At 35.5% G+C, this 22116-nt stretch overlaps 1 protein-coding gene and 1 long non-coding RNA gene across 4 annotated transcripts; both read right to left on the bottom strand.

The window, feature by feature from the left end:
- Positions 1-6770: 6770 nt before the first annotated feature.
- Positions 6771-16149, bottom strand: LOC120011701 (DNA repair protein XRCC2 homolog). 3 transcript variants are annotated; one of them, XR_005471098.1, is made up of 11 exons: positions 15918-16149; positions 15686-15833; positions 14636-14799; positions 14346-14416; positions 13876-13938; positions 13016-13153; positions 11436-11520; positions 10659-10695; positions 10445-10545; positions 10248-10337; positions 6771-6807 (listed from the first exon to the last, which is right to left on the bottom strand). XR_005471098.1 is itself a non-coding variant. In XM_038862800.1 (10 exons), exons 1-10 carry the CDS (start codon positions 16092-16094, stop codon positions 10314-10316), a joined length of 1008 nt encoding a protein of 335 aa, XP_038718728.1. In that variant the 5' UTR covers positions 16095-16149; the 3' UTR covers positions 9978-10313. The 3 variants fall into 3 exon arrangements, 1 of the variants encoding a protein (XP_038718728.1); XR_005471097.1 differs by lacking the exon at positions 6771-6807 and adding an exon at positions 9413-9875; XM_038862800.1 differs by lacking the exon at positions 6771-6807 and having other exon boundaries at positions 9978-10337.
- Positions 16150-17108: 959 nt separating this feature from the next.
- Positions 17109-18266, bottom strand: LOC120013322. The gene is made up of 3 exons (XR_005471396.1): positions 17534-18266; positions 17369-17440; positions 17109-17263 (listed from the first exon to the last, which is right to left on the bottom strand). It is a non-coding gene; the product is annotated as an uncharacterized LOC120013322 (long non-coding RNA).
- Positions 18267-22116: the final 3850 nt, after the last annotated feature.

Genomic DNA, 22116 nt, shown 5'->3' with positions numbered 1-22116 from the left:
GTTAACGGTAAGCTCAAGGAAATATTTAAAGATGTCAATTAAATATTATATGTCAGTGGCATATTTGATTGACGGGTATCTGTAACTTAACGTGAGGAATTTTATGAACAAGTACAACGAAAGGCTCAGATTTAATTTGAGATAAAACGGGGAGTGCAATTATAATATTTTAGTGGTATATGTTATAATTTATGAATTATAATTATGTCCATGGGTTTGGGCTGATAATTAAATTCATATGAAGCCCATGTTTTATTTTTCCTAGTTGGTCCCCACTATAGCCCAGAAGCCCAATACTAGAAGATACAGGAAAACCAAAACGGACCGGAATTAGGAGAGGGAGAGGCTTAGGGGCGGCCCACCTAGGGAGAAAACCCTAGGTGTGGCCGACCCTATAAATACACACATAGTGTGTGTTTTGTTAACACAAGTTTTGAGACACCAGTTGGCCTCTCTTCTCTCTAATTGTTTCCACTAGTTTTTGGTTTGTGTTCTTTAGGTTCTTGGAGAAAAAAGACCACCCTCTCAATCCAAGTTTGAGAATTGGTGCATACGGTGGAAGATCCGCAGGTTTGAGCTTAGTATCAAACTCGCTGACTCCATCATTCGTTCCAAATTATTAGAGATCAAATCAGAGAGATCTCAAGGTAAATAATCTATGCAATTAATTGATATATGGTTTATGCTATGGTTATTAGTATTTGATAAGAAATTTTTGAAACTTGTCTACTTATCGTTTATGTCTATGAGGTCCTTATACGCTTTCGCGAGTTAGATGTTTCCAACATATATATATGTTACAGTCTAGGGAGGCATAACATGACAGTCTAGGGAGTCTAGAAGAGGGGGATCAAAATAGGGAGGGTTCAAATATCCAAATCCAATTGCATTATATCCACATAGGTATTAGACAGGAGCATTGGTCCATGTGCTATCTTTTGCACATACAAAGGAGGTTTTCTCCTATGTCTTTATCCAAGCTTCTTTCAAGGTTCTTCTCTCTCATCAGTATTCTCTCTCAACGCTCTTGAATCTATAGAAGGTTCTTCTCTCTCATCAGTATTCTCTCTCCAAGCTCTTGAACCTATAGAAACTAGATCGGAGCATGCATATACTGTGTTGACACGACGAGACATAGTTGTGGAGATAAGTCAAACATTTTCGCTAGAACCAATCAATTTTTGAGCTTCTCCTTTACTTGTGTTTGTTTGGTTTGGGTGCTTTATTTGGTGATGTTTATGGCTATTAGAATTGGCTCTTACTATAGATTTACAATTGATTTAAAGATAGAAGAGAAACATTTATAATGTAGAGCTCCAGTGAATATTCTAAGTGAGTACCACTTGTTTAGATCTACTTTTATGTATATGACTGTTATGCATATTTTTCAGTTGTAGAGAGGGAATGTAGTATATAGATAGAACGGTGTTTCAAGTTTGGGGGTTTACATTGTTAATTTTGTTGGTGAATAACGTGTTACAGTTTTGAGTAATTGTATATTGTTCATTTCCACACTACCTTTGATGTATAATTTTTGTGAATTTGCAGAGGGTGATACAAGTTGGTATTACATGATTGGTGTGATATTTACATTATGTTGATTTTATTTCACACTATATTTGACATAAGTATTCGTTAATTTTCGCAGTGATGATTTGTCGGTTGTTGATGAAGTGGATAACGATTACATTGGAGTTAATGTTGACGCCACAAATCTGAGTACCAAGGTTGATACATCTAATGTTCCTATGGTCAGAATGTTCTTTCATTCTATACAGAGCATGTTTGAATTTTATAAGGCATATGATCAAGTTAAGGGTTTTGTGGAGAGAAGATCCGTAACTCAATGGTAGTAATGGTCAACCAAGAAATTTGATATTGTCTTACTGGCGGTCTGATAAATATATTAGTCACTCAAAGACTCTTATCAATTGTCGTGCTCATTCTAAGAACGAGTGCAAGGCAAGGATTACAGCACGTATATCGGTAGATGAAAAATGAGAGATTACTAAATTTGACGATGATCACAATCACAGCTTGAGCCCTAGCCAATCAAGATTTTTCAATTGCAACAAGAAAATTAACCCACATGTCAGTTGGAGATCAATGACATTGCAGGAATCAGACCCAACAAAAGTCATAACGCATTTGTAATTGGAGCTGGTGGTCAAGATAATTTAAGTTTTTTGGAGAGGGATGCTCGGAATCATATTTCAAAGCTTAGATGCATGCGACTTGGTGTAAGTGATGCAGAGGCGGTGAAGAATTATTTCTTGAAAATACAAGCTAACAACCAAGATTTTTTTTCTTAATTGACTAGGATGATAATGGATGTTTGAGAAATGTTTTTTAGGCTGACCCATGGAGTAGGGTAGCATACCAAGAATTTGGAGATTTTGGAATGTAGTAGTATGTTGAAGTTGTGTTTTTATGACTACTAGTAGTGTTTTTGTCTTGTTTAATTGAGTATAACATATATATAATTAAAGCCATCAAAGGTGTAATATAAATATACTATATGTAATTACAAGTCAGAAAAGTGTAATTAAACATTATAATCCCATGGGATCAGAATCAGTATAGATATCAGTTTACTGCCATGATAATAATTAAAATGCCTAATCAAGTTTGTAAGACAAAAAGCATACTAAATCTACTACATGGGAACTACTTGAGAAGTTGGAATTGATTGTACAAATTTACATCCCATGAGTATATTGGATCATTCAAGAATTGATGAACTAGTCTTGACCTATACTTCAATATGTCCTCCTTTGTCAGTTTCTTACCAATGTTCATTTGGTCCATAAGTTTTTCAATGACGAACATATAAATGACCCTACAATCAACCCTGCAAATCATAAAGCCAATATATGGTTTTCAGCAAGACATATGTAATAGTTCAGTATATGTAATGTAATTCAAGTTGTTTACGGTAAGTTACAAATCATCAACATGTTGCGGGGTGTCCCACATGATAATAATATTTAGTGATCCAGAATCAGTTGAGTTTGGCACTAAACCATTGTAGTAGGTGACCTGTAAATGTGATTTTCAAGAATGTTATACCGTATCAATCACAAATATTACCAGTTGCTCACCATCTTTGAGGTACGGGTTCTTCATTTTCTTACTCTTTGGGAGAATTGAATTATAATGTTGCCATGTTACAAGAACTGAGTCATGAACATGGACCGTCCTGTGATTGGCAACATTATGTGACCTAGCAACATGTAGAGGGAATATCAAATATCTGAAATTAGTCACATTTTTCATGATTGTGCTTGACAGATTTCGTTGAATGGATTCCTCCTTGCTTCCTCTTAGGAACGCCATGCAATTACTTGTCACCACGTATGACAAACAACCACGGTCTACTGAAGGAAAATTCCTTATCTTGTTATCATCAAATGCTCAGAGTGCGCGTCGATGAGCTGTAAAAATATGAGATAATTTAATCATGGTTGCTTTCAAATAATTTAATATTTTACATATAAGGTAATTAGTAATAGATAATGTGTAATAGCACAATCTGTAATGTAATAAAGCTCAGTTTTGGTTTTGGTATATTCTTGTATGTATGTAAATAGTTATAAATAATATGTAATTGGGAATACTGAAAGTGTAATTAAGAAGTAAACTAATGTAAATAGTTATATGGAGGGACGGTATTATACTTACATTACTTGCAACAATATCATAGTTAACCAAAGCAACAACATCTCTCCAAAGGATGAAGTTTGTGCCATTCCATACTATAGTACTGAAAACATAGCAAACAATACATGTAACGGGTAATTGTGTTCAAGAAAACATCCAATTTGAACACAAATATAATAATTTTTTATGTCTAAAAAATCTTCGATTTACAAATTCAGATTCTACGGGCTTTTTTTCTTCTACCAATCCTCAACCGCCTATTGCCGGACACCACACCAAATATTAGCGTAACATCATTATCTGTCAAATCGACTTTTCTACTTCCTAGCATGAAGCACTCCCTACTATCATTATATGAGCTAATGATACTTCTAATTTTTTTTTTCCTCTCTCCATCATATCTAATGAACTTTTTGAATATAAGCCAGAAGGGAATTTTTCGGAGACTCCTTTTATGCCTATTTCTCAATTTCAAACTCTTTACTAAGGAGGTTATACCTAGGGCTCGGCATCTGGCCGGGCTGACCTAGCCCGGCCCTAGCTCAGGCCCGATTTTGATCTTCGGGCCTCGAGCCGGGCCAAATTGGGAAAATGAGGCCCAGGCCCGGCCAGAGCCCATAAAGCTCGGGTCTCGGGCCGAGCCTCGGGCTTTAGGGCCTTGACTTTTAAAAAAATTCATATTATTTACAATTGATTAATGCCATAATTGTACTTTAATTTTTATACAATTGAACAATATTTTATAGAGGGTGAAAATTGCATCATATATACTATATATACATCCCAACTAGGTTGACACCTATATACAACATACTATCAATCATTTGCATCACTCTCATTTCTTTGATTATAAATACATAATTATTTAGCTGCACATACAATTTATTATTTATGATTATTCTTCAATCTTCGATAGCATCGGTAGAACTATCTTCAATCCATTCCGGTCTTGATAACTTTAAGTTGTTCATTTCTTCAGTAAGTTCAGCTTCGTGTATATGTTCTTGCAATCTTTGATTTGCCAAACTCCAATCTTTAAGGCAGACTAATGCTTCTACAGTTGCTGGACCAAGGCTGCTCCAAGTTGTAGACACAACTCTCCCACTTGTACTAAAAGCTACTTCTGACGCTACGATCGAAACTAGAACGGTTAGTATATCACGAGCCATTTTGGAGAGTAAAGGGTACCTGTCCTGTTGTACCCTCCACCAGGCTAATATATCAAAATCAGGATTATCATCAAAATCAATCACAGATTGATCAAGATACATTTTTAATTCGGAAGTTGACCCACTAGATGATGTAGATGAGTGAGTTCGTCTACATTTTAGCAATTGAAATCCTCCTAAGAATCTAGACGAAGACGAGGAAGAAGAACTCGAACCAATAACATTTTGTGGTGTCCTATGCTTTCCTAGTTGATTTTTGTATTCATCATACAATTGAGTCAAACAATTATTTATTTCGTTCATTTGTGTTTTGACTTTTTCTTGATCATTAGCATATAATGTTTCTAACCATATTTCTAATACTTCAATCTTACACCTAGGATCCATAACCACAGCAATACTAAATAAAATTAGTAAAGGATCAAAATATTTTAAAAAAATTTCTCTCATTGCCATCAAAGCATTTTTAAAAGCATCAAATTGTGAATATTTATCAAATGTCATACAAATATGTGTTAATTGCATAAGCACTCGACTAGATGTAGGATAATAAATTGAACAAAATATCTTAGTAGCAGTATGAAAAACATCTAAAAAATCTCTAATGACTTCAGCAATTGCCCAATCATAATCACTAGGTACTTGTAAATTTGAATTACCATATTTTTCTTTCATTTCTTCACAAAATAAATCTATGACCCTCTTATATTTTATTGCCACATTTAATAGTAAATATGTTGAGTTCCATCTATGAGGCACATCTAGTGGAATGTTTCTCCTCTTCATGTGTAATTTTACACAACAATTTTTAAACATTTCGTATCTGGATACAGATGAATTAATGCATAGTACAATATCTCTAATTACTAAAAGGGAGTTATGTAAAATGTGTAAACCATCTTGAACTATCAAATTAGAAATATGAGCACAACAACGAACATGAAATAAGTTTCCACCTACAAGTAGCGTAAGATAGCGTCTCATTGTTCTTTGAGGAACTTCATTATTACTAGCATTATCTAGTGTAATAGAAAATATTTTGCTACTAATGCCTAAGTATTCAAGTTCTTGTAGATTTAAATTCGATATCGAGAATCCAGTATGAGGGGATTCTAACATTTTGAAACTAATAATTTTTTTATTCAAATTCCATTCATTATCAATATAATGGGCTGTCAATGATAAATAACTCATTTTTTGGATAGAAGTCCATATATCAGATGTAAGACATATTTTTCCATCAAAATTAATAAAAATATTCTTTAATTCAAGTAATCTACTTTGAAATTTATTTATAGTATCCCTTTTCACAATTGTAGTAGAAAAACCATGATATTGAGGATTAATGTCCCTTTGAATCCTACAGTAAAATCATGCTTTTCAACAAAAGTAAATGGTTGCTCGACCCTAACCATATAATCTATTACCTCTTCACGTGCACGTGATTCATCATATTGAAAATTAGTTACATTTCCAGTTGGATCTATATTTAATTGCATTTATGTTCTGATATCTACATTACTATTTTGTCTATATTTATCAGAATGACGTATCAAATGACTAGTACCTCCACTAGATGCCCCACTTAATAACTTACCACATGTTAAGCATTTTGCTTTCACTACTTTCACATTATTAGGATTTGTAATTATAATTTTATCAAAAAATGTCCATGCACCACTAGGCGGCTTTTGGGTTTTAACACTTCTAGTTGTACCAGCGGAAGTAGACTCATTTGGAGTTTGAGTGCCGCGAGATCTTATGGATTTCCTCACAATAACATCCTTCTCATCAATAGTGGTAGGAATCGAAGGTTTATCAACATTATAAGTATGATCCATACTAATGCAAATTAAAGGTGCAATAAATTATAAATAAGAAATTACCCAAAGAATTCAATTCTTTACAATAAATTGAATATGAGTTGCCAAATGCCAAATTGTCAATAGTGCTTGTACAAATTGCAATTCACTTTAACCTAACAAAACAAATAAATAATGTTAGACATATAATCATAATGGTATTACTGGTATATATATTAATATATAAGTATATTGCTGACTAATATATATAAGTAGTTTGTTGATCCGTACTACAATACATATAGGTAATTTGGTAATTGTTTATAATTGGTTATAATTTGGTAATTGATCATGATAAAATAAATTAAATAACAATTAATTAATAACAGTAAATCAGCAATTACCGAGCCAGTAGACACGGAGCTAGAGCCACCTAGGCGAAGAAATAAGGGAGTAAGGGTCAACTGGTCAAGGGAGAATAAGAGATAAGATTACAATTAAAATGCCAAATGCCCAACCACTTAGCCACTGCCGTCTGTCCCTTGGAGATAAAAACAATTACCTAGCTTCGTTCACCACCGGCATCGAGTCACAGTGAGCAAAGTTTGGTTTTAGACTTACAGAGAGCACAGAGTCACAGAGAACTAGAGAAGGAGAACTCAAAACTCAGAAGTCAAAACTGAGAATCTGATATGTGAAATTGAGAAGGTTGAGATTATGAGATTGAGTGAGTGATTGTGATTTGTGAGAAGGAGAAGGGGGTATTTGTAGCCTATTGGAGTGTTGATCCAACGGACCAACGGTCGAAACTCGAGGTCTCTTCGTGCGTCTCTCAGACTCTCACTCTCTCTGTCTCTATGCAACTATGACTCTATGAGTCTGTGACCTTGTCACTGTGAGGCAACAAGCCAGCAACGGTAACCTGCTACTGCTAGTGCTAACTTCAGTGCTGTGGCTACGCCTACGGCTACGGGCTATGATCTCAATTTCTCTCACGAATCTCAGTCTCATAAACGGTAACCTGTTGCCTACGGCCTACCTGACTGTGAGTCTGTGACTGAGTTAGAGTAATAGAGTTTGAAAGTGAATTTGAACAGCTGTGAAAGTGATCTAATCACTTCAGAGAATCAAATCATTCATAGAGATGCTAGATTTAGAATGCAGATTGCAGATAGTCATAGATGGTACACGGGCCGGGCCAAAATTGGCCCGAAGTATCGGGCTTTGGGCAGGGCTCGACCCAAAAAATCGAGCCCAGGCCCAATAAAAATTCAGGCAGAGCTTTGGCCTACCGGCCCAGGCCTGACTCAAGCCGGGCCTAGGCCTGCGGGTCAAATGGTGACCCCTAGTTATACCTAATAAGTTGAATGGAATTACACTTTGTTTTCCTTAGGCTTCACATCTTTAGATTTAGAAGCATGATCATCTGCTGAAGTGGAGGAATGAGTAGTCTTGTTTGCTCTTATTTTCACTATCCTGTTTTATTTCAGTTCAAAAAATGTAATTACTGATATACTAATGCAATAAAGGGATAATGCTACATTATTAAAGAAACTTTATATCAACATTATTCACATAGTAATGCAATAAAGTGGAAGTGCAATGTTATTAGGTCAACAATAGAGTGGTAATGTAATCCATATTCGCCAAACCAATGTGACTAGTCTTTTGCCGAACAAAGTAACTTCAAAAGCAGGGTGCAAATTCTTCAAAAGCCGAGTAACTTCAAAAGCAGTGTTATACCAGACAAAGTAGGGCATAAATTCTTCAAAAAAAGTGTAGTAACATGGATATCGGGCCTTTCAATAATCAAAAGCATGTAAGAACAATTTTTTCATAGAAAAACACTACTCAACAAAGCCCAAACGCAAATACCCAAAGAGAGTGGTAGATATTCTCGATTTCTTCGTAAATGTGAGAACTGAATCCAAAAATTTACATTTGAAAGATGTGATTCTCTCTCTCCTTGATAAACCACCTTACCGGAGTGTTGCTGCGACATCCGCCGTGGAGGTTTCCGGCCGATGAGAGACAGAGAGAATTGAGGCAGAGAATGATTTTCTTGGAAGAAAGAGAGAAGCTTCTTTCGTTTTGGTGAGAGGAAATATCTGACATTTTCATAAAATTTTCTCCCAATTACACGTTAACTACCCCGCCCTTTTTTGTTTGCTTTTTTTTTTTTTCTTTCGTTTGAATTTGTCATGTCAAGTCCCATGTGACATGTCACCTAAGCTTATGTACACTTATGGATGTTTGTTTATGTATGACTAGAGCTACCGATACATTTATCATTGAGGTTAGCTACTGCTCCGCAAAATAAACATTACTTTACTCTGTCCAAACATCATAAGTGGTACAAAATTAAGGGTGACAAAACTCTATCTGATGCGCATATCAAATTTGTCCGATCCGGATTAAATCAAATTTGGACATAAGTTATATATCTAAAACCTAGGTCCAAACCAAAAACATTGTCTGATTTACTTGTCCGAACCCTAACTCGGATTAGATTATTGTCCAATTTACTTGTCCAAATTTAAAACAATCTGGGTTTGGTTAATTAAGTACGTCGAAAATTAAATCCGCATTAAGGCTCAGACATGTAAATATTTAGTAAACATGTGTTGTTGTCCGACCCGTAATCGATTTTTTGCCACCTCTACAATCAATATTATGTAAATGTTCATTTACATTTTATGAGAAAATTTTAAGGCTCTCATTGAATTGAAAATTAAAGAGTTACATAAAATTAAGAGAGGGAGAGTTAATTGAGAGGAGTTATGGGAGCGGACCATCATTACTCACTTTTACTTAAGTTACAAAAATACATTTATCAATGTGAAAATAAGTGAAACTTTTGTGGACAATTTAAGAAATAATAAACACACTTTTCGTTCACCTCATAAACCTAGGATTACAAAATGTTGAGTTGGAAAGCCACCCCACTTACCTCTCCCTCCTACAATCCAAGCAAGATGAAATTACTCCTCCATTCTTAACTCGACTCACTTAACTCTGTAGAACATCAATCCAAACATGCCAGCAGTAAATGAGAAACCCCATTCCAATTATTGGAAGTCTGCGGCCCAGAATCAGACTGCCAACTCACTTCCTAATAAACTGGTAGAACCAGCTTCTTCAACATTTACCCATTAGATTTCCAGTCTTTTGAGGGAGTTAAGCTTATTATTTCTTTTGGAGAGTAATAATTAATCATATATTCCTTAAGATCACTCTTCCATCCCTGAAAACCAGAAGAAGAGATTCATCACCTCCTCAATGAAATGAAAGGTGGGAGAATGAGATCTAAGAAGCCAATGGATGAGAGGAACAGTGGCGAGCACAGTACAAATAAAAGATATTTATTTGAAATGTTCCACCAAATTTCTGTTTTACAACTATAGTGTTTGAGTTAGTCATTCAAACTCAAAGATGTCTCAAATTGTGCATCAGTCGACATTTCTCACGAATCAAGACTTTTAACGGATAAAAAGGAGGGGTTACTAACTTACTACTATTTTAAACTGCTGATTTTAAACCAAGAAGGATTGTTAGCATCCATCCACAAGCATTAGTCATTTAAAATGAGAACTAGATTAAAATGATAGTAAGGAACCTGGCATCATGAGATAGATCAGGAAGTCAGAAGCAAGATTCTCTATCGTCTCGTCAGAAACAAACTTCATGGAACAATAAATACACCAGCCTGCCCATTACAGATGTCAGCATAAATCACAATAAAATAAACAAACACTTGGGCTTTGTTGGAAATGTATCAATTTCGAAAAATGAGCAGAATAGGCCTCTCCTTACATCTTTCACAATAAATTTGTCCACAAAGCTCAGTGGTGGAAATAGCCACTCTAAAGAAAAGATTGGCTGGTTTTGGTGTTCATGGAGAAAGAGATGATCATCTGTAAATGCAAAAAAGAACATAAAAATTCATGGATCGAAGTAGTAGATTTAGTCAATAGAGGAGCTAAGAATTTGCAATGATTTAATCATTAAAAAAATTTAAAAATTGAACCTTTTGCTTGTACAATTATTCTGTGCGTAACAAAAGACTGCAACAAAAAAAACAAGGAATAATAGAAGGATTCCATCAGAAACTTTGATGACGGAAGATAGTTCCAATAATATTAAGAAAAAGCTTGTCTAAACCTAGCAGCTCGGCTCATGGGGTAGCAAATTATACATACTACTGCTCATATTGCTAAAGCACATTTCTGATAACAAATCCTTGCCAATCCAACATGATATCTGATCCAAGCAAATAAATAGTGGTAAACTAATTCCTAGAACTGTGATTTAGTAGGAAACAATCTGAAGTATTATTCATCATGACTGTTGTAATGATACTACTTTCCTTTTAAGTGACTTGTCTTTCACAGGTGTATGAACTAATATGAAGACACGGTCTAACCGTAATTTATCACAATAACCCAAGGCTATAAAGATTTTAACAGTAAGAATTGCCAGTTGTTTACACAGTTGTTAACCACTGATGATTGTCATTTAACAAGGTATTCTCACATAGCTGTACAATCAGATGCACCAGAAATGTACTGTCACCAAACCAAATTATCTTGTTCAACTTTCGATCCCACATGAAAAATGCTTTGCTTTTCACAACCAAAATCCACTGGTAGTAAGGGATACCATGGCAACATAAAAAATTTAGTGCTTGACTAAAATTGCAAAGCTGAGGTCGAAAAGTGAGTTGTGGATATTCGACCATGCACTTCCTCAAAAAAGCATCCATCTAACAAGTACTTAGCATAAGCCATTAACTTTGAAATGTTACCTGCCAGACAGATGGCATATACTCGCGATAGAGAAGTCTTCGTGAATTACTTATAATATCTGGTGAAGACCAATTTTTGGGGGTCCTGTCAGAAGGAAATGCATTCAAATGAGCAAAACAGGAGAGTTGGATAAAATGCAAAATTATTATTCGTTTTGGATTTTAGAATGTGCAAACTGCAGGGCATTGTAAATATCTTTTTCTTATCCCATGATGAAAAGAATGACCAAAAGTAAGTGGCTGTTTTAAAATGTTTCGAGATGGAAAATTCATGAGAAAATGAAGGCCTCATACTCCAGAGATATCCTGATATTGGAATAAGAATTTGCAGATGATATGAGGAAAGAAGTTCAGGTGCTGATAAAATAAATTTATTTGTGGATAAGGGTATAAAAGTTCTTGGAAAATTATGGCAATTAGTTGATGTAACAGGATAAATTAGTTCATTTTGTGTTATATACTTATATTTATCATTTACTTAGGAACTGGATTTTCAAATTAAATGACCTAAGAAGAATTAAACATTTTTTTTATATTATGGAATGATGGAAAGTACATGAAATGCACTATCTGTGATCCCACACCATTGCACGCGATTTGCCAACATCTCCATTATCCACAATGGAGAGACGTTTGCAGGTGGGCAGGTACTAGGTGGTTGATGAATTAAGGAGTGAAATAGTGCCATCTTCCAAGAGTACAGCTATGCTTAAAGGATTAGTTCCATGCAAAGGAAAGAACGTAAAAGAAGATACTCGAGCATGAGTAAAATATACAGCAGGCAGAATAATAGTTGAAGTGCACCTCTATAATTCTAATTTTAACTTTTTAAAATTGTTAATTCACAACCAGTATACTGGCAAAGAATTGGTGAGTGGATGCCAACCAGGCTTGGATGCACACATCCATGACCATGTCAACATTTTGTAGTTTTACATCCAATTTGAAGAGTGTATTTGCAATGTAAAAAAAAAAATTCACATTCAATTGATGAAACAATTTATTATTTGTACCATGTGACAAACTTACTCATGTGACATTCAATCTATATCTAAAAATTTATATATAATATGATATCAGGGTTTACAAATTTAAAATAAAGAGTTCAATAATAGATAAGTATGGTTTGGCCAGGATTCACGTGCTCCGATTCTATGGGGTGTGCCTTAATGGAATTTTGAGAAAAACAAATGCTTGCCCGCCAGTTAGATGGGTCATGCAATTATTGTGCAGGCTAAGTGGGACAACTATAAATGTGTGAGAGATCGATCAGTACACCATATAATGCTTGCAGGATTGAGCTTGCTTAACAAACAAGCCAAACTTAAGAGAAGAGAGCAAGAGACGAAAGAAATGAGAGCCTATATCCCATTCTCTTAGCTCGTCAATGAAGGCACATGCATTTTATATTTCGGATCACACAAAATCGTAGCAGTAATATTCTATAGTTGTTTACACAAATAAATATTGCATTTTTGCAAGTTAAAAACACTCCAACAAACAAACGACGGAAATTCACACTGAATTAGCAACTAAAAAGAAACCAAAAGAAGAAATCTATTGGCCTCTCAGAATCTCACCTTTTGGCTTCAGTTGCTGAAAATTTATCCCCTACAATGGTTGCTTTTGTGGCAAAAACAAGCATGGGATGCACCATCAGAAGCCTTGTAATCTCCATAACAACAGTTTCCCACAAATTTTGGAGAGAGAGGCTTTTCCTACATGCAAAACATGATGAAGCTGTGAAAGATAAATTTTATCAAGTAAATGAACTTAAGAAATGGCTACACATGGAACTCAAATGTTAATTTAAACAATAAATTACTACAAAGTCAGTACACGACTCATTTTGTGATTGAGCCATAAAAAATGTGAAAAATAAATGAGTAGATAGAAACCCAATTATTTGGGCATAAATAAATACCAATAATTGTAAGAAGATGGACGTAAAGCAGAGAAAAATCATTGGCTTAATAGATCATGATAATATGAAACCATGTGAAATAATGTCACTGTGATGTAGCCTTATGAAGAGACCGAGGAAATTGGCAATCTAATTTATAGGAAGGAATTTGACTTAATCCATTGTCTTCTGATGATGCATATTCAGATGCTAGTTCGCAGCTCAGGCAGCAAAAGAAATTTAAAATTATTCTTCAAACTCATGCCTGAGTATATTGCATACAATTAGTCTCATCTAATAGTCTTTTTTTTATAAATTCTTTTGGGAATCGAGACATATCATATATTCTTCCTTATTTTCACATTCCTTACATAGACGTGAAAAAATTAACAGTATATGCTAATGAATTAGGTATTCTAGTACATATGGAAAGAGTTATGAAGGAGGAAAAATAGTGGGAACACGAAAACACCTTGTAACATAAGAGAAAATGCAGAATTAGAAATAGGTATTCCGACAATACAATGAATTAAGTACCTGCTATTAACCCCTAATGGCAAAGATGTTAAATTCCTATCCACCCAATGAAGAGCTCCAATGCTGGTGAAAAGAAATTGCAGAAACAGAAAACTTAATTCACTAAAATGGGCTAGAAAACTGAATCAATCAACAGCAAGCCCATGCAAAGATTCTTTTTATGAATATATAAACTCTTCTATTGCTGAAAATTTAATTGACTGCACTGTAATCATAATTCATTCAACATTCATATAAAAAAAATTGCTTTGGAAACTTCCACGCAAGATTCTGCTTGCAAGAAGTATGTGCTTGGAGAAAAAAAAAATCCCGTACAACGAAAAATGTAACACTTCCAATGTCAGCCAGGCAGAACATATCATTTAAGTGTACCTAGTCAAGCTAAAATTGAAAATAGTTAAAAAAGTAACTAATGAAGAGAAATCTGTGAAATGATATATTTCAATACTACTTGAGAGAGCAAGGCAAACCCGTCAATCATTAGGAAATGAACACCAACTCCTTGAGCCTCCTTTTCCTTTTGGAACATATGATGAAGTGTCTAGCCCAAAAAAGTAGAAGTTAAAATAAAAGTCTTCGTCAATCAAAGCAAACTCTCTTCAGGAAGCACTTGATTTACAAGAGCCAAAAGCACTGTCCTAAAGTTCTTCTGGAGAAATTAAAGCATGCTCCAGAAGTCAGGTACCAGGATGAATACAGATACAAAAAGGAAGTATTCTGTGATCCTTGTCAAATTCATTGAATACGTAAACAAAATCACCTTAAGAGTGGCAAGATACTCGAAACTATCATAGCATCGGATGTACAGAAACCGCCTCATGCAGATAGCAAATAATTGATCATTGTAGGCAGTACTTGGTCTCCTCTCTGAGTCACCTTTTCTCATATCAACATCATTTTTCTGCCGTTCCTCCATATGTGATTCTGGTCATATTACAACCAAATTTTCATGTGTCAAAACATTCATTCCTTCATATACTGCATAACTATGGAGAACGCAAGCAAGAGACATTTAATGAGCCACTACAACCTTCCCTATGCATAGCAAATAATGAATATGAATAATTCTCACAATGGAAATATGTGAAATAACTGCATTTGACAACAGAAAATTGCAAGGATAACCCAAAAAAGAAATCCTTATGGTTTTCACTTATGATTACGGGTCCAATAACACAATATTTACATCATAATTAGGCTACATCAAAATAAATAGCCCATATTCTGTGAAATGATCTTCAATTTTTTGAGCATCAATTTGACGTATATGATCAGGTTGAATTGGTATTGTTCAACTCGAGTCAGGTTAGTCAAGCTGAAAGAAAAATAAAAGTAGCCAATTCTGCTAGCACAACCCAGTTTTACCATATTTTGTAGCTCATGTGATGCAACTGATGCATTGTAAATGGTGAAGTTAAAACAGAATGTTACTACATATTTGCACCATGCATCAGAAATCTGCATTAAAAGCATCCATCATTACATGAGCTCCATGATCCCAACACTTTATGGTTTCCACAGGAAAAATTCGGAGTTGGGTTAAGTGGGGGTCATATTGACAACAACCAACCATCTTGAGGTCCAAAAGAAGTATATGAATTTTGATTTTCTCCCTTTAGGGACTGGTGTTGGATTACTAGAGGCTCATACAGCCTCAAACTCTTATGTAATCTACCATTGAACATGCACTACGTCATGTGAAACAGCTCTCCATGAAAAATAATCAAACGGCACCTGTAGGTGGAGAATCAAGGACATGAAGCAGTTGTTGAAGTATGCAAGAAGGGAGTCGGATACAGCCATTACATACCAGTTGCTTCAACAATCCTATGCTTCAGCATTTCGGCAAGACGCGGAACGTCGAATCGACAATCCAAGTCGATGAAGACCACTAAACGCCCCAATCCTCCATAGTGAACTCCATTCCACTCCGTAGGAAGAATGCAAGTGATTGCAGCCTATAAATACAATAGCAATGCATAACAAATACAAATAATTTAATTCAAAATCGGACTCGCAAAAGAGGATATATATAGATTGACCTGAATGAGGATGTGAGTTTTAGCAGAGGGAGAGGAGCCGACAAGCTCGACCACATTGCCGACGCGTAGAGGGATTCTGTGAAGAGGAGGAAGCAACAAGAAAGGCCTCTCTTTCAAAACCCTCGAAAGCATCTCCTTCGCGCTCTCGTCCCCGTCGATCCATCGCTGAGCCGCCATTTCTTCTGCAGCATTCCAAACCCGAATTGGTTATGTGCGTATTGTGGCTCTGTTTAGGGATAACGAATATTAAAGAGTAATACGAAATCACACCCATTAAGTTTGGTCTAGTTTGCATAAACACCCCTTCATTATTTCCATTTTTCCGGTTTTAATTTTCTATGCAAGAAGGATCTCCTAAAATTAAATGTATGATTCAATACATGTTTTCTTATACAATGGTGCTAGTTAACCCAAAATTATAGTAGCCCAAATCTAGGTGGCACATGACTCAGCTTATGACTGTACAAGTGAGAGAAAATTGAAATTCAAATACTTGTTTCTATCTTATCTCAGAGACCCCTACTCTATTTCTCTCTCACTTTTCCTATCTCTTATCTCACAGACTCCCATTCTCTCTCTCTTTCTCTCTCTCCTTCCCTCTCTTCTCCTCACGATCAAAACAAAGATCATCCGACCACCGATCATGGTCATCGACCCCCGATCTGAAACGCCAAAACACCATGACTCATCCACAACCATCGTTTTCCGACAAAAGCCATCTATTTCGCCGGAATCTCGACTTGAAGTCACGGTAAAAAGAAACTTTTGGAGCCCAATCCGACCACTATAGGCCACCTCTCTGCTAACCACCACCACTTTTAGTAGGGGTGCACAGGGTCGGGTTGGGTCGGGTTTATGGACATATCGCACCTGACCCGCATAGGGTCGGGTTAGTGTTTTACCAACCCTCACCTGACCCTTTTTTGATATCGGGTTGGGTCAAACTGGTTGGGGTCGGGTATGGGGTTAGGTCGGGTTATAGAATAATAGGCCAATGTTAATACTTAATAGAAAAAGACTCCAAAAAATAGTCTAAAAACCTGCTTTGGTTGAAACAGATTGCAGAATAATAGAAATTAGAAACATCAAACATCATTCCATATTCATCCATTCCCATCTGCTCATTAAATTGCAGACTTGCAGTAGTCCAAAATAATCCAAAAATACCAACAGTTCAAACAAATGACAGTTCACAAATTGACAAAATTTAACAATAGTCCAAAATCTAAATTCTAAAATATGCAGAGACATCATACAATGCTAATTAGTAATCAGAAAATCAAAAGGTTGTGTAGTTCATTTTCTTCAAATTCTTCATTTTTCATCCTTCACTCTTTAGCAATCACCTGTTAGATTAAAATGATACATCAAGTTATAAACCTATAATAACAGTAGAGAGTAATGGTAATGGAAAATTGGAAAACAAGTTTACAAAACAATAGTTACCTTACCTTTTGCACTGCTCAATGCTCATTCCATGATAGCAAGGTCACACTCCACCATAATTTCAGGCAAACCCATTTCTGGATTTAAAAACAAGCAGATTAAGTTAATTAATTGTATATGGTCAAACACAAATGTATAAGATTATATAAAAAAGGTAGAAAGTTAGTTACCATGTTCAATTTCTTGTAGTTTCTCAACATCTTCCATCTCGGCTTCAATGTCCATTGAAAGTGGTTTCTCCCTTAACCAATTTTGTGCACATACAAGGACCTCCACTGTTTTTGGAGATAAAGAGCTTCTATATGGCCCAATAACTTGCCCACTAGTGCTAAAAGTAGACTCTGAAGCAATGATAGATACCGGTATAGCTAACACAGCCCTAGCCACACGAGAAAGATAGGGTATTTGCTACCATTGACCTTCCACCAAGCCAATACGTCAAACTTTCCACTATAGTTCTCACAAGTCTCATCCAAATACCTCCCCACCTCTATCTGATTCACCAAACTCTCATAAGCTCTCATTCTCATGGCCACCCTTGAAGCAAACATCCTCACACAATCTTCATCATTGTCCTCAACTCTCATTGATTTACTAGGTGGTTGAATTTGGTCAATACTCTCTCCTTTATCATCTGTACCATCATTAAAGTGATCAAACAATATTGTCAATGTGTCTTTCACTTTCTCCACCATAACCTCCCTTTTAAATTGATCATGGATCTCTTCAAAGTAATATTTCAGATATTTGAGCTTCTAACGAGGGTCAAGGATAGCAGCCACATATAATAAGTAATTCATATTGTCCAAATTATCCCAGTATTTATCAAATTTTAACTTCACCGGATCAGCCAGTTTTCATGTCAACGTCATCACCTTTGCCCATGTCCAAAAATCTGCTATATAGTGACCTAGCATGCTTCCAATCTTGTTTAGTGAGTGGCCCAATGTTCTTGTTAACTTTCCCTTTCCCTTTCTTCACACTACTACCACTTGCCATATCACCAATGTCACTTTTCTCAAAATATTTACAATATCGTCTATCATCTGCATCGAGCCTCTTAAATGCCTTTTCATACTTAATAGCCACATCCAACATAAAGTAAGTGGAATTCCATCGAGTTTCCACATCCAAACACAAAGACTGCTTGCAATTGATCTTCACCTTATCCACACACTTTCTAAAAGAAGATAACTTAGAAGGTGAGGACTTTACATATCGAATTGAATTACGAATTCTTGCAACGGATTCATCATACTCATCCAACCCATCCCTAACAATGAGATTTAGAATATGTGCACAACAATGCATGTGAATAAACTCATGACCCAAGACGGTTCCCTTCCAATCCCTAGTGACAAGTTTCAAGTGCCTAATTGTTGACTCATTCGAACTTGCATTGTCTACTATGACAGTGAATAATTTCTCTATTCCCTTATCTAACAATAACAATTCAATGGCCAGCCCAATCACCTCGCCTTTGTGACTTGAAATTTGGACAAAGTTAATGATTTTTTTGTTCAAATTCCAATCATTATCAATCCAATGTGAGGTGATACACATATAGTTTATATTTTGAATTGATGACCGACTATCGGTCGTGATACACACCATTTCATTTTTAAGCGCTTTTTCAGTTTCTCCCTCTCTTCCATAAATACCTTCATACAATCCCTAGCAACCGTCATCCTAGAAGGAAGTTTGAATAATGGTTGAAGTGACTCAACAAAGTTTCTAAACCCTTCACCCTCCACACACATAAATGGCAACTCGTCAATGATTACCATTTTAGCCAACTCCTTCCTAGCAACTTCTATATTAAAGCTAACAGCCCGGAGATCGACTCCACCCAAAGAACCATCTTCCTTCTTCACAGATTTTAAAGATAGAGTTTTCTAACCTTTCGGTAATTTCCTAAATGGAGACTTCACACACTTGTGAAAATGATTTTTCAAGTTTGTGATTCCATGTGATTTTGATGCACACAAATATGTAGTACCACAGTATGTACATTTAGCACTTTCAGGTGGACCTACGATGTATTTATAATGATCCCATACCCAAGAAGTACGCTTACCCTTGCATCTGTTTCGCTTAGGAGGGTTGTCCTCCTCCTCCTCCTTATCATTGTTGACATCTTCATTTTCAGGTTGTTGTCCTTGTGGATTTGGCTCTTTCATGACAACTGCTACGTCTTCTTCTACACCCAAAGTTTGAGGATTCTGACTCACTAGATCAGCCATATTTCTCAACCTAAAACAATGGCAATGTAATTAGATATATAGAACACAAGCCATAAACAATGAAACAATCAAGTCTGGCATAGTGATATTTCTCAACCTAAAAGATTATGCTGTCTACATTTTCAAGAAAATCAAAAAAGAAAGACAAAAGGCATGAAATACAAATCTGAAATTGAAATTTATTGAAATGAAGGGCCTGGATGCAATACAAAAATCTGTTATGTAGTGAGACAAAGAGGCCTGAGGCCCTGAAGCAATGAAGCCTGAAATTGAATCACCAAACTCACAAAGGTTAGACACAAAAGAAATGAAACTGCACAAAACGAATGATCAGATGAATTTTCCCAAAACTAATCTGTTTCTTTTCATCATAACAGAACAAAATAAAATAAATAAAAATGCATCTCAAAAGTAGATTAGCTGGATCATAAATATCTCAAATACATTTTAAATAACAACAATAATGTTCATTGTTCAATGAACCACAAAACTTAGAAATACTCGGTAGTTTGGAGAAGAAAAAAGAACATCATTGAGTTTTTCAACTGACATCGACTCACAAGAAGAGAGTAATACTAGCTTTGGTCCATCGACGCACAAGAAGAGAGGTTACCTGTTACAATCGATTGGCACTGTGGTGAGAGGCGATTGAGAACGAATCGTGTAGATTGGAGACTGAGTTGTTGTCTTGTTGATTGAGAACGAATTGAGAGACTGAGAGAGTGAGAGGTGAGACTGTGAGAGGCCGATAGCTAAGGAATTAGGGTTAGGGTTGGGTTAGAACTTAGAGGCTTATTGTTTGCCTTAGTAGTTAGTAGGTTGGGCTTGGGCTTTGTGTAATGGATTGGTTATTTGGGTCTCAACTCTCAAAACTGGTATTAGAGTAGTATGGGCTTATATATCAATACAAAGGATAAAAAAGACATAGTATCATTAATATGAGGTTGGGTCGGGTTAATAAGGGTCAGGTTGGAGCACTGTCTCATCCAACATGTATAAGGTCGGGTTGCCCTCTAACCAACCCTTAACCAACCCTCAACTATGCGGGTATGGGTCGGGTCGGGTCAAAGTCAGGTTTTGTACACCCCTAACCTTTAGACTCGTCTTGTTGAGCTCTACTGGTTTCAGCCATTGAACAACCAGAATAGTCACCGGAATAGTAATTCCATTGATTTCGTATGTCGTTCGATTATTTTTTTTTCAGACATCTGGTAATTCAATTGATTTTAAAAAAATGATTTAGTGTTTGTTAGCCTCTGACTATGTCTTCGTAGTTTCTTTCCGATCTTTGCTGCTACTTATAGGTTTTATTTTTTATTGAATAAAAACCTTTTTTTTTGTAGAATCACGAGTGGATGTTGTTGAGTGTGGTTGGGCAAACTAAATAGACATCCTAATTGAATCAAAAGTGGTGTTGTTTGGATAGCTAAATTCATTGTTTTGAATTCGTGGAAGAGCTAAATCCATTTGTTTGAACCAATGGAACAACTAAATTCATTGTTTTGAATCAGTTGAAAAACTAAATCCATTTGTTTGAACTAGTGGAACAACTAAATTCATTGTTTTGAATCTGTTGAACAGCTAAATCCATTTGTTTGAACTAGTGGAACAACTAAATTTATTGTTTTGAATCAGTGAAACAACTAAATTCGTTGTTTTGAATCAGTGGAAGAAATTAATCCATTATTTTGAACCAATGAAACAATTAAATTCATTGTTTAAAATCAGTTGAATAGATAAATATATTTAAAATCTGAAATGCTGCAAGAACGCACTTTTCTATTTATGTGCAAAAGAAACAAAACTCAGGGACTCTTGTCATGTTTCTATATTTTTGTTCTCTTAATTTCAATTGTAATTGTCTATTGAAATGTTAGATTACCTAATATTAAATGCGTAAGGTCATATGCATAGCTCATTTTTGGTTTCAAAGTGATGATATTAAGTAAAGTCATATGCATGGCTAATATGTTTGTTCATCAAAATCAATTGAATAAACACATGTATGACAAAAATTGAATGAAATTAGCAATTTCATTGTCTTAAAATAGTGGATTTAGTTATTTCACAATTTTAAAACAATGGAATAGCTAAATTCATTATTTTAAATCAGTGGAATAAATCATTATATTTATTTAAATCAATGAAATCGCTAAATCCATTGTGATTTGTTCAAATATTAAACCCAACGTGTTACATAACAAAAAGGAAGCACATAAGGTAAAGACAAAATTATTTATATCTTATCACTAAGGCTGATATATAGAGTACTCTAATGTTGATGTATGCAATATACATATACCTATATGCACAAAAGGCAAACAAAAGAAAAGAAAAGAGAGAACAGATGGCTATGACAAGCTTAACGAGGATTTCCAATGTCGGGCTACTTTTTCGACCACTACCACTCCTAAAAGGAGCGTTCGACCCCTAAGAGCAAACCCCAGTTGTCAACTACCATCGATAGTTGCTGGATTTTTCAAGAAACCACCTCGAAGCCGTGGGTGTCC

This window comes from Tripterygium wilfordii, chromosome 13 (genome assembly GCF_013401445.1).
Source record: "Tripterygium wilfordii isolate XIE 37 chromosome 13, ASM1340144v1, whole genome shotgun sequence".
In the NCBI taxonomy this organism is placed as follows: Eukaryota; Viridiplantae; Streptophyta; class Magnoliopsida; order Celastrales; family Celastraceae; genus Tripterygium; species Tripterygium wilfordii.
This window is presented reverse-complemented; position numbering and strand designations above follow the sequence as displayed.